The sequence below is a fragment of the Euprymna scolopes genome, chromosome 27 (genome assembly GCF_053919585.1).
Source record: "Euprymna scolopes isolate OS-2025 chromosome 27, ASM5391958v1, whole genome shotgun sequence".
NCBI lineage: Eukaryota > Metazoa > Mollusca > Cephalopoda > Sepiida > Sepiolidae > Euprymna > Euprymna scolopes.
The window spans coordinates 91,548,639-91,562,788 of NC_136508.1; the positions used below are offsets into that span (position 1 = coordinate 91,548,639).

At 32.7% G+C, this 14,150-nt stretch overlaps 1 protein-coding gene across 9 annotated transcripts in view; it reads right to left on the bottom strand.

The window, feature by feature from the left end:
- LOC145248983 (uncharacterized) overlaps nucleotides 1-14,150 on the bottom strand; it is a 309,978-nt gene that overhangs the window by 69,091 nt on the left and 226,737 nt on the right. For all 9 annotated transcript variants that reach the window (XM_080110817.1, XM_080110816.1, XM_080110813.1 and 6 more), the window contains exons 2-4: nucleotides 12,755-12,800; nucleotides 7,413-7,718; nucleotides 4,970-5,266 (exon numbers count right to left, since the gene is read on the bottom strand). In XM_080110817.1, the coding sequence (XP_079966943.1) occupies nucleotides 4,970-5,266; nucleotides 7,413-7,718; nucleotides 12,755-12,800 (649 nt within the window). The remainder of the gene's footprint in view (nucleotides 1-4,969; nucleotides 5,267-7,412; nucleotides 7,719-12,754; nucleotides 12,801-14,150) is intronic.

Below are 14,150 nucleotides of genomic sequence, written 5' to 3' on the forward strand. Positions count from 1 at the left end.
CAAATGCTCTGACGAACTACAAGCACTTGTACCCCCTCGATGTAAATACCCCTGACAAACCCGACAAGCAGCTAAATCCCACCTCTACACAGTAGAGATCCCTAGGTGTAAGAAATCCTTTTTCCCCAATAGTTTCTTCCCCAGAACTGCTAGACTTTGGATATCCCTTCTAGGTTCCTGCTTTCCCAACTGTACTGACATGCAGAAGTTCAAGTGTAATGTAAACAGACATCTTGCCGTTCATCTTTCGTCATAATATACCCTGTTTACTTTTACGATATAAATTATCCGTAACTTATGTCCCCCGATAGAAGCCCCGTACTTCAAAGTGGTATTGTGCCTTGTTTGGGGGTGCAAATTGAATAATAAAAAATACTTATGTTATTTATCGAATTGTGAAAAGCAGTACTTATGTAATTTATGGAAATTAGGAGCTATAAAAAATTATAGAAATTAGTAGCTATGTAATTCATGGAAATTAGTAGCCGTGTAATTTATCAAAATTACAAGATATCTAATTTATAGAAATGAATTCCTATGCAATTATTAGAAAGCAGTAGTTATGGAATTTATGGAAAATTGTTTTTATGAAATTTGTAAAAATTAGTACCAATGTAATTTATTGAAATATATACCTATGTAATTTATGAAAATTTGTAGTAACGTAATTCATAGAAATTAGTAGCTATGCAATTTATCGTAATTAGTAGCTATGTAATTTTAATGAAATTAGAAACTATGTAATTTATAATTATTTGTAGATATATTATTCATGGAAATGAGTAGCTATGTAATCATAATTAGCGGCCATGTACTTTATAGAAGTTAGTAGCAATGTAATTTATGGAAATAAGTACCAAAATAATTTTTCGAAATTAAAAGCTATGCCATTTATGAAAATTAATAGCAATGTAATTTGTCGAAATTAGTAGTTATGTAATTTATGAAAATTAATAGCAAGGTAATTTATCGAAATTAATACCTATGTAATTTATGAAAACTAATAGCAATGGAATTTATTGAAATTAATAGCTATGTAATGTATGAAAAGAAGTTGCTATCTTTATATATAGAAATTAGTAGCTATGTTACTTTTTAAAATTATTACTTCTGCACTTTATGGAAATAAGTAGCTATGCATTTTATCGAAATTTATAGCTATGTAATTCATCAAAATTGTGGCTATGTAATTTATCAAAACTAGTTTTTATATAATTTAAAGAAATAAGTAGTTGTGTTAATTTTGGAAATAAGTGAATATGTAATTTATGGAAATAAGTACTAAGTAATTTACGGAAGTTAGCACTTATGTAATTTATAAAAATAAGAAGCTATGTAATTTAAATAAATTATTAGCTACGTAATTTTAATGAACTCATTTCCTACGTACTTTGTGTAAGTCTGTAGCTATATAATTCATCATAATTTGTAGCTATGCATATTACGGACATAATTTTAGCTATGAAATTTATTAGAATTAGTAATGTAATTTCCCGAAATTAATAGCTATGCAATTTATGGAAATTAGTAGCTATTTAATTTCTCGAAATTAATAGCTATGTAATTATCGAAATTAGTCACTATGTAGTTTTTGGCAAATTTGTACCTATGTAATTTATGGAAATTATGAGCTAAGCAATTTACCGAAATGAGGGGCTATGTAATATATGAAAAAATATCTGTGTTTTTATCGGAAATTAGTAGTTATGTAATTGATGGAAATTTCTCCTTATTTTTTATGAAAATTTGTCGCACTGTAATTTTCGGAAATTGGTCGCTCTGTAATTTATGAAAATTAGTAGCTATGTAATTTATTGAAATTTTTAGCTATGTTATTTATGGAAATTAGTAGCTATATAATTGATGGAAACTATTTCCTATGTGCTTTATGGAAATTAGTCTCTGTGTTTTTTATTAATACCTCTGTAATTTATGTAATTAATATAAATTAGGAGCTATGTAATTTACGGAAATTAGTGGCTATTTATGAAAATAACAAGTGAATTAATTGATGAGAATTGTTTATGAAAATTAGTCGCTCTATAATTTATCGAAATTTGTAGCTATATAATTTATGTAAATTTGTAGATAAATAATTTATGGAAATTTATATCTACGTACTTTATGGAAATAGGTACTTATGTCGTTTCTGGAAATTTGTAGCTATGTAAGTCGTGGAAATTAATAGCTATGTAATTTATTGAAATTATTAACTATGCAATTGTTCGAAATTAGTAGTTATGTAATTCATGGAAAGTAGCACTTATGTAATTGATAGAAATTTGTAGCTTTGTTACTTATGGTAATTAGTAGCTATGTAATTTATGGAAACACGTAGCAATATAGTTTACTGAAATTATTATACATGTAGTTCTTGGATATTTGTCGCTTTGTAATTTATGCAAATTAGTAGTTATGTAATTTATGTAAAATAGTACTTTTATAATTTATGGAAATTAGTAGCTATGTAATTTATCTAATTCATCGAAATTATTTGCTACTTAATTCATCGAAAGAAGTAGCTTTCTAATTTATCGAAATTAGTAAGCCGACCATCGTTAAAAAACAACAATGTAAAATATAAATTTGAAAACTTTCTTTTGCTTTAAAAATATGCAATGATTACTGATTAAAAATGAATATTTTATGAATATCATTTTTGAAATCTGATCATTTCTATGAAATGTGATCACTGATCATTTTCATAAAATGTGATCATTTTCATGAAATGTAATCAGTTTCGTAAAAGTTCATCGTATTCCTGAAGTTTTGAACATTTTTATGAAATGTGATCATTTTTATGTGAGATGTGATCATTTTTATGAAATCCGCTGATTTTTATGTGAGATGTGATCATTTTTATTAAATCTGGTAATTTTCATGTGATATGTGTTTAGATACGAGACTATTAAATGGCAGTGCAATACATAAGTAACTTTTTTTAAAAAAACTTCAAAATTTTCATCCTTCATTCTATTTATTTCGTTCCATTAGTTTTAAGGCAAGCTTAATTAGTCACCTCCCAAGTAATTACGTAATTTTAAGGCAAGCTTAATTAGTCACCTCCCAAGTAATTACGTAATTTTAAGGCAAGCTTAATTAGTCACCTCCCATGTAATTACGTGATTTATTCAGAACTTTTAATTTCTAAGCGAATTACTATTGTTTGACTTGATGTCACATAATTGATACAAAAAATAATCTACGCATCTCTAACTTTTTGAAGAGCTAAACAACAAAGACACACTCACATTTTACATCTAATTTATTAGATATGGAATTCGTCCAAACCATTCCTTGTATCCTTGCTCTGCATCTGATTGCGTGAAAACTTCTTTTTAATTTTAGTTTTAAAATAGAATTTGTTTGCCAAAGTTTTCTATTCTGTTTCGATGTCGCATCAATATTTTGTGTTATTTCTCTTTCTAAACCATTTTCAAATAAAAGCCATTCAAAAGATGCTTTTGGTTTGGATTCATCCACTTTGCAAACAAATGTTGCAGTTTTATCTTGAATAAAAAACCCATTTCTTTCTTGATAAAGAGACACGAACGAAACAGGAAATGAAAATAAAGCCAAAAGTAAATTAAACACAACTCGTGGATTGTTGAAATGAAAAGTTAGGGTTTTTATTTAGATCGTTTTTCCGCCCCTACTTTTATGTGAAAATTGTCCATTTTATGTGATTCTTTTAATATTTAATAAATTGATTCTGTGAAAGTTTTGGGACAGATTTTTGTTGACTTAAAAGTCGGATTCGCCAGCTTTGTGGAGAAAAATGAAAAATACCAAGGAATGACAAAAGCAATTTAAATGAATATTTATTTTAAATTCTTCGTTTAAAATGGCAAGTAAAGGAGTCTCTATAAGGAAGATAAAAGTTACTATTTTTTTTAATCAGAAAGGAAAGATTCAGCTTTTTTTCGCCATATTTGTGCAGAAAAATGCAAAATAAAATTATCCTGTGAACTTTTTGTATCCGAACCCGTGTCCCACAATGGCGGCTTTATTTGTTTGTTACAAGGCCGTAAAGTGGAAAGTAGGCAAGCTCCCTAAAGGAGGGACACTCTTGCTTCATCAAAAATTGCCTGGGCACCTCGTCAGCATTCCCAGGAAGGGGCGCCTCGGTCTGAGTGTCAAGAACGAATCCTTGATGTGTACTAGCACCTTGTCTCCCTACAGCCGAAGCCGATAGGAGACACATCCCATCACACAGAGTTTAATGAAGTAGTTATTTAAATTGCTGCCCACATCAGCAATATTTGGCTCAAGGCCGAGAAAGTGGGGATTTAAAGCAGGAGGGGCTATGTCAAAAATTACCTGAGTAACCACGTCGACATTCCCAGGTCAGGGCGCCTCAGGCGACAAGCTATAACCTTTCCCAACCCGAAAACCGGGTGGCAAGGTCTGGGAGGGTGGACCTCCTAGGTATTACCCAGGCGGTGTACCTCAGTCCGACAGGTACTGGGCCGGTTCCTGGCCCTCACCTGTCAGGCTGAGTGTCAAGAACGGATCCTTGACGTGTACTACTACTCTGTCTCCCTGCAGCCGAAGCCACTAGGAGACACATCCCATCATACAGAGTGTAATGGGGTATGATCCTGCACAGTCGGGAGATTCTATTTATAAACAATGCTGCTAGTAACTGACGAATCAAATTAATTCACGTTCTGCTACCAACCAATCAGAAACCAGAATTGCTCCATAAATATTAAACCTTTCTGTAGCAATTTCGCATATTTTTTCTTCGTGTCAACACGGAAAGAATCTTTTGCTCTGTGGATTCCAACTCGAGAACTGTCTACTGCGAATCAGTCACTTCCCAGGATTTGTGTAGAAAAACAAACCATCAGTTTGAAAGTTTTGACAGCAGTGTGTCGAATTTACCCGGGGAAATTGTTAGTTTAACCATAACATAAAACAGATACTGACCTGATGATGCAGTTGAAATAAAAACAAACATACTCACGATTAACGGTTAAATTTAATAAAGAAAGGCCGTTCATGTACGTATAGCATCCAAATATTTTTCCATCGTCTTTTAAACCAACTTTCTTCATGATTAATTTTATATTCCGTTGATCAACGTTTATAGCAAAGTTTTCCTTGTCAAAATTGTCAGTAGAATTATCAGAATTGACCGTTGCTATCATTTTGTTGTCCTCATACAAAACAACGTCTTGGCCAAATTTCCTTTCACATACGAATGTATAACTATTGTTGACCAATGCAAAAGGTTCTTCAGGATAAAAATCATCACGTCTTCCTGAATAATGAATACAGAAAACAGTCATTAATATGAAAAAAAATAGAGTTCATCGGTTAAATATTTTCACACAGACAAACACATACATACATCGTTAAATTAAAAAAACATTTTATTAATCTATATAAATCAAACCGTACTGGTTACAGAACACTTGAAATTAAAAGAAAATAGCAATCATACGTGAAGGATTGTTTATAACGAGCAAAATCTTTGTTTGGATGTATAAATAATGCGTACAGAAATATGTCGGCAATTTGAAATGCAAACTGTTCATTGCCATTTGCCGACGTATTTCTGTTGGACCGCACACCCTGAGATAGCAAAGCAAAAGGACTCACTGATGCATATTCAGCCTTTATCGCTCACGCACATTTACACACACACACTACCAGAACAAAGGTAAGCATACACACATATATAATGCCACACTTCCCAATAGATTATTAGTATACTGACTTGCAACTAATATTTATCCGACTTCTTTATCCGAACCTGTGTGGTACTATGAACATTTACTGACAAGAAAGTAACTTTTATATTCTTATTTATAATATGAAAATGGTTTCTTATAAAATTTCGTATTTTTGCATTTTTATGTTTGCTATTTGGTGACTCTTCTGTTATTTTAATGTTTCATTGTATATATTTATTAAGAGCAAAACCTACCACCAGTTGCTAAATGGGACATTTTTAAGAAAACAAGCACATGCAAATCTCTCAACTCACCTTGCTACTTATGCTTAAGTGAAAAACTGTTCATTTTCAGGTTCAAGGTTAGAGATAATCTCCGTAATAAAACAAATGAAATCTCTCTCGCTCTCTCTCTTTCTCTCTCTCTCTTTCTCTCTCTCTCTCTCTCTCTCTCTCTCTCTATATATATATATATATATATAGTGTAGCTTAATCGCCATATATATTTTATAAATTACTAACTAGCTCTACCTACGTATTGAGCACTTTTGAAGTAAATACTTAAAGTTTACGCATAAATCTATACTTTCATATATTAAATTTATGCGAATAAATGAAGTAGTTTTATATATATATATATATATATATATATATATATATATATATATATATATATATATATGTGTGTGTGTGTGTGTGTGTGTGTGTGTGTATGTATATATATATATATATATATATATATATATATATATATATATATATATACTCCATTTTCGTCCTCTGCTAAAACATAACTTTCATACCCAATTCATATCAAATAAAAATGTGGTTCTGAGCTATACAGAAAGACGCTTGCAGATGACTTCTACCAAAACAAGAATTGATCCTGAATAAAATACTAAAATATATAAACAAAAAGAATTTGAATGATTTGATGTTTTTATATATATTTTTTGGTGGGGAGGTACAAAGAATTGTTCCTGAGCATCACCAGGGCATTGTCATTTTTGTTAGTTATCTACATCAAGTGGCTTCGTGTATTGTCTGGAGGGATTTTCATTAAATATCGTCTCTGTTTAGAAGACTGATCCAGGAAAGAAAAAAAACGAAGTAAAGTAGAACAGATGCAACACTTGGCTCCTAGACAAAAGGCGTAACCTCTAATATGATCTACATTCAATTGATTAATTATTATCCCCGAGTGAGTTTAAGTGCTATAGTATCATAACAGCGTGGTAATGTTATTACAGAATTTAAGAAATTAATCCTTCATTGCAACATTAAGTGTAAGGTGCGAATGACTTATGGATCAAGGCTAAAAACATTTCAATAAACGCACGACATTTTTGAAATTTTCAATTGATAATGACTAGCAAACCAGATAGGATGTCGGTCACCAAAACGAATCACAAAAATTAATAAAATTATGCGAGTGTTTGAATTTGTAGATTTGTTGGCACAATGAACCATTTGCATAAAACGAAAAAATTCATTTTCTTAATAACTTATTCTCATTCAATTGTATTTTTCGTTAAAAACAGTAATTATTAACATTGTTGGAGACATTTTAGGCAGCTTCTACAGCTTTAATCAACCAATTTCACAAACAGGCTAAATATTTGCTATAATCTCAAATATCAACAAAAAAAATAATGGGTTTAACTTAATATTTTAATCTTTTAAGAATGCAAACAAGTTTAATAAAATGAAAATAAATTATGAAAATACTTACTTCCTACAAGCAATTTGAAACTTAATGAACTTTGCTGAAAACATTTTAGATGTTTGTAATTGTCAACAAGTTTCATTTCATTGAAGTGAAGTACAGGACTGGATCCATTGCAATATGCAGTGATGCGTGTTGGGTCAAAAAAAATATCTCCACATTTCCCTGGACAATTGCATTCTGTTATTTTTATGCTATATATCGTCCATATAGCACTAGAGGTTTTGCATATAAATGTCGCTGGGGAGTTTTCATAAAATAATATTTTTCCGTTTGAAGTAATTATACTTTCATCCGTGAAAATTGGTTGGACTACAAGAGTAAAAAAACAATTGAAATTTATTAAGTTTAAAACCTGTTTACTTTGTATTTTGTATAAAAACGTTTTAAAATTACAATTTTAAGCATATTGTTTACTTTTTTTCTGTAAGCTGTATAATTTATCGAAATTAGTAGTTTTGAAATATATAGAAATCAGAAGCTATGTAATTTATTGAAATAAGTAGCTGTGTAATTTATCAAAATAAACTTTTATCCGTAAAATTTGGTTTCACTAAAAGAAAAAAATAGGAAAAAAAGAAAAAAAGGAAAAAGAAAAATGGGGAAAAAAAAATGTAGAAAAAGAAAAAAGAAAAAAGAAGAAAAAAAAGACAAAAAAGAAGAAAAAGACAAAAGAAAGAAACGAAAAAAGAAAAAGGAAAAAAAAAGAAACATTGATGAAAAATTAACAAAATATGATCTATTTCCTGCTTCCTTTGTTCCAGCTCGTTTGACTTGGTAGTCTAGTGGTCTTCATCAATTCGCTGTTTTAATACTTCATTGTAATACAACTTCCTATTCCAGTAGCTTCTTTCCAAGGACTGCAAGGTTGTGGAACTCTCTTCCTGCTCACTGTTTTCCTTCTACCTACCACCTTGGTCTATTCAAGACTAAAGTCAAAAGGCATCTCCTGTCCTGCAATAATCAGCTTTCGTACTTGTTAACTTCTTACATCAAATGGTTTCATGCCTTGTCTCGTGCGATTTCCATAAAAAATAGTTTGCGGATGATATCCAATGCGGTCGTCATTGACATAGTTGATTTACTGCACTTTAGTTCTTCTTCCTCATTGTCATCATCGTCATTATCAGAGTGTTTGATGCAACGGCTGCCACCAATGCACTTCCAATACCAAGAGTTCGAATGGCTGTCGTATTGGTTATGTAACCATTCAGTGAAGTGCTAGTGTCGATAATCCTTTTACTACTGGTTGCTCAAATTGGATTTTTTGCCTTACCTCGATTTGATTGTGTAAAGAAGATTGGGTATCATCCGATTTGCCACTATGACTTATGAACATCATTCTATCATCCCTTGTTGTTGTGAGTGTCATCCCTCGTTTTTAACAGGACTCATAGGCAGACACGTTCTACTTTGGTCACACCCAGCAATGAGTCCCTCGAGCGTCTGCTATATCAACTATCGATGGTCAGGGTGACTCAGTCTGGTTTTTGAATAGGTTGCGGTGGACGTCATCATCTGCGGTCCAGACGGTGAATGAGTCTTTGTGGCAGCTTTTCTGCCGCAATCGCATGTGAAGGATATGAACGTCAAAGATAGCATAAAAGGAAATGTTATAACAATCACAGCAATCGTGGCTGCAATGAGAGAGGCCATGAGAAGAATGCCCTTTTACTCCTTGCTGTTAGTCCTTGTGCCGCATCCATCACTGTCACCATCCGCTTCTTATCATTCAGCAATCTATGATGTGGATACACTTCCCTTTCAATACATTGTCGCAACCTGTTTCAGACATGCAGGGTTATTTTCCCGATGGTAACAGACACTTCTGAAATCCGTGCATGCTGGCAACTGGACTTACGAACATTACTGCCTTATTCTGTCAGGGATGAAGGAAATCTGATGCGATCCATCATACCAACTTGAGTGTGTGTGAAAGAAAAGGTGGGAGGGGGCTGGAACAGCTGTGGTTTAATAATAGATTGTTAACTATTCTGTACTTTTATCTAACGACTTTTTTTGTGTCTAAAGTCGTCACACTCTTCTCCAAGCTCACGAATCCCAATTCGCCCCCGTCTCTGAGAAAAAAACAGGTTTTTTATTCAAGCCATCAGCATCCTATTTACATATGTGGTAACAAGATATCTCGTTACTTCATAAGATCTGCCAGCATATAATTAAATGCAGTAGCCATTGTCCCCCCACCCACCAACCTTTTCCCCATGATCGGACCTTACATGCTGCGAAGATTTGCGCCAATTTTTAACTATTATTAATTGCTTATGAGCGGCGATCAAATACTTTACAAGTTCTTCAGCATTATTAAAGATCGGATGATACCCAATCCTCTTTACGTTGCGAGCCTATCCTTGTTTTATCGTTATTTCCATGGCATGTGCTCGTCTTAACTCCAATCTCTGGTCCCCCATCGCTCATCTTTCACGAAAAACACCCGTCTAGCCGAATCCACTGTGAAAAATTTCCCCCACTCTTTATCTGTGCCTAGATCAAAACGTGGATTCCATGAACAAAGCTTCTTTCTTAGAACTGCAACTGTTCCGTCTGCCTGCTTCCCACCGGACTACAACTTGGATGTCTTCAAGTCCAATGTTAACAAATTCCTAATGAACCGCCCCCTTAAGTAAACACTTCATCAAATCTCCACACTAACGTAATGTACTTGCAATAACCCTCATCACTGAGTGGCTTCCGGGCCTTGATAAGTGGTGATCACTGTGTAAAAAAAAAAATGGTCATGACATTTGAGCTGGATAATTGCAATGAAGATATCAAAGGATTATAGCATGCATTCTGACTGTAGCCTCTCAATAAAATTCGCCAAGAATTTGCATAAAAAGGTGAGGCAAGATCCAGGAAAAGTAATGGTGACCATGAGGAAAACATTGAACAAAAATTTTTTATATTCCTCATACAAGAGTCGAACGTGCTAATTATTCACCAAAGCCAAGAAAAGTGTCGTATGAAAGTCAAGACTATATAAAAATAGTCGAGAATGTTTTGGTTTTTATAGAACGGCACAGCACACGGTGGGAAAATGGTGGGATTCTTCTACCGCACCAGAAGATATCTCAATACTGATGCAATTCACTATCTGTATAAGATTTAAGTACGTCCAAGTATAGAGTACTGCTGCAACATCTGGGCAGGAGCTGCTAAAAACAGTCTTGACAGAGTACAAAATAGACTTCGTGGTTTGGTGGGGGATGGCCTTTTCTCTTCCCTGCAGCCTCTCTCCCACAGAAGAGACGTTGCGAGCCTGTTTTTGTTTTACCGTTATTTCCATGGCAAGTGCTCGTCTGAGCTCCAATCTCTCGTCCCCCCTCGCCAATCTTTCACGAGAAACACCCGTCTGGCTGAAACTACTGTCAATAATTTTCCCTACTCTTTATCTGTGCCTAAATCCAAACGTAGATTTCATGAGCAGAGCTTCTTTCTCAGAAGTGCACGATTGTGGAACTCTTTTCCGTTCGCCTGTTTCCCACCTGACTACAACTTGGATGTCTTCAAATCCAACATAAACAAATTCCTGACAAACCGCCCCCTTAAGTAAGACTCTATCAAATCTCCAATACTAATGATTACTACAATACTATCTCATTGATTACTGTACATGCAATAACCCTTACCCCTGAGTTGCCTCCGGGCCTTTATAAGTGGTGACCCCCATGTAAAAAAAAAGGAAAAAAAAGCACAGTGCCAGCCTACACTCAGCACAAAATGAAGTTCCTTTAAACTGTGTGTTTACAGAAAATTATCCGAACAGATACTACACTTTGAATTATTTATTTACAAAAACAAATGTAAAGTATACATTTTAACAAATTAAGCTCAAAGCAATCAAAATTATGAGAAAAGTGTGAGGTTCTTGTTGTACATCCTGCTGCGTCCATCCTACTCTTAGGAAGAATCATTGCAATCACGAGAATATGAGATCATACATTACTCTTTGAATAATTTACTTGCTAAAAAAAAATGAAGTTTATATTTGAACAAATTAGGCACAAGGCCATCAAAATTGTGAGGAGAGTTGAAAATCTTTGGTTAACCTCTGTCTATCCTACTTTGTACATCCTACTCTTAGCTAAAATCCTTGCATCCACTCGAACACCACAAATCAAACTCATGTCAATAAAAATGGTGACATTTATTTTGACAAGATATTTCTAATCCATTAAAACAATGGTAATCTACAACACCATACACTTACATTCTTTCTGATAACATTCCTAAAATAATTTTTTGTTTTAAATGTTAAACATTAAAACAAATAAAACTATACAACATCATACACTTACATTCTTTCTCATAACATTCTAAACATATTTTTTGTTTTAAATGTTAAACATTAAAACAAATAAAACTATACAACATCATACACTTACATTCTTTCTCATAAGATTCCTAAAATAATTTTTTGTTTTAAATGTTAAACATTAAAACAAATAAAACTATACAACATCATACACTTACATTCTTTCTCATAACATTCCAAACATATTTTTTTTAAATGTTAAACATTAAAAAAAATAAAACTGTATAACATCATACACTTACATTCTTTCTCATAACATTCCAAACATAATTTTTTGTTTTAAATGTTAAACATTAAAACAAATAAAACTATACATCATACACTTACATTCTTTCTCATAACATTCTAAACATATTTTTTTGTTTTAAATGTTAAACATTAAAACAAATAAAACTATACAACATCATACACTTACATTCTTTCTCATAACATTCCTAAAATAATTTTTTGTTTTAAATGTTAAACATTAAAACTAATAAAACTATACAACATCATACACTTACATTCTTTCTCATAATATTCCAAACATAATTTTTGTTTTAAATGTTAAACATTAAAACAAATAAAACTATACATCATACACTTACATTCTTTCTCATAACATTCCTAAAATAATTTTTGTTTTAAATGTTAAACATTAAAACAAATAAAACTATACAACATCATACACTTACATTCTTTCTCATAATATTCCAAACATAATTTTTGTTTTAAATATTAAACATTAAAACAAAAATAAATATACAACATCATACACTTACATTCTTTCTCATAACATTACAAACATAATTTTTTGTTTTAAATGTTAAACATTAAAACAAATAAAACTATACAACATCATACACTTACATTCTTTCTCATAATATTCCAAACATAATTTTTTGTTTTAAATGTTAAACATTAAAACAAATAAAACTATACAACATCATACACTTACATTCTTTCTCATAACATTCCAAACATAATTTTTTGTTCTAAATGTTAAACATTAAACAAATAAAACTGTACAACGTACCGAAACATAATATGCGGAACAAGACGAGTAACACAAGCTTCGTCATCTGTAAGAGACAAAAAAGAAAAAAATGTACATGATATATGAATTCGAACTTCAATCCAACTATTTATATTATTGAGCTTTTTTTAAGACGATTGTGAAAATAAACGAACATGACGTCATAGCACCGGATGTTACGTCAAATGACCAAAATCTTAACCGATGTCAGCTAGCGATTCTTATATATAGAAGGTGCTCATGCAAAAAAAAATTATGCCTTTTTGGTTTCAAAGTACAACTGAACCATAATACAGGGTGAAACGATAAAATTATCGCCCTTTCTGGGGCGACATGATTCCATTTCTGCTTGATGAAAACCGGTTTTCTATTTTTTTGCAGATCATTTACTAATTAACCAGTTGTGTACAAATCCCAAGAGCGATTGGGGCCTTCTGAAAGTTACACAATGTTCAACGAGTGAGATCAGAGATGCGCCGCTGTACAACTCATGCTCTCTACCGATCCAAGTTATGACAACAAGAGCAATGCCAGCACCCTCAAAATGCGTCGCTGAATTGCCATGAATAACAGGGACGTACCCAGCGTAATGAAAATAAAGTTCCCAGCCACGGTTATGATCGTTGGTGTGGTTTCAAGTGAGGGTCACATCATGCCACCTCACATCTTTGAAGTCGGATTGAAAATCAACACCAAAGTGTATCTAGTTGTGCTGAAGAGTGAGTTGATCCCCTGGTCTAATCAGGTGGCCGCTAGCAGTCACTGGGTGTGGCAGCAGGACTTGGTGCTGTCCCACAAGTCCAAAGCGACCCAGGCTTGGCTTCAGAAGGGGTGCTACGACTTTGTACTCTTCTCTAACTGGTCCTTCTCCTTCCCCGACCTGAACCCGCTGAACTACTTTGTTTGGTCATATGTTGAGAACATCACCAACATGACCTCCCACAACACAAAAGCCAGCTTGATCGCCGCCATCCGTCGAGTATTCACTGAGCTCTCACCGGCGCTTATGAAAAAGGCGTGCTCCTAGATCTGGACTCACATCGAGGTAGTGATTGAGGCTGAAGGCGGCTACATTGAATAGATGTCAGCTCTACTACATAATCAACTTACCTGAATTGATTTTTTTTCAATAAATTTTTAAAATAAAGCTGTAGTGTTGTTTTCTTTAGGGCGGCAACTTTATCATTTCACCCTCTATTTGACTTTCGAATTTAAACATTAATTCATTTTTAAAAAAATTAACGAAATAAAGTACATTTTCATAAATATTGTTTGAAAGGAATCTGTTGAATTCCTTAATTTTTTTTCGATATTCTCTTTGAACTCTTGAAATTGTTTTCTAAAAATCTGTTCGCCATGTTTGAAAATTGATAAATTTTGAAATATTATGATGAAG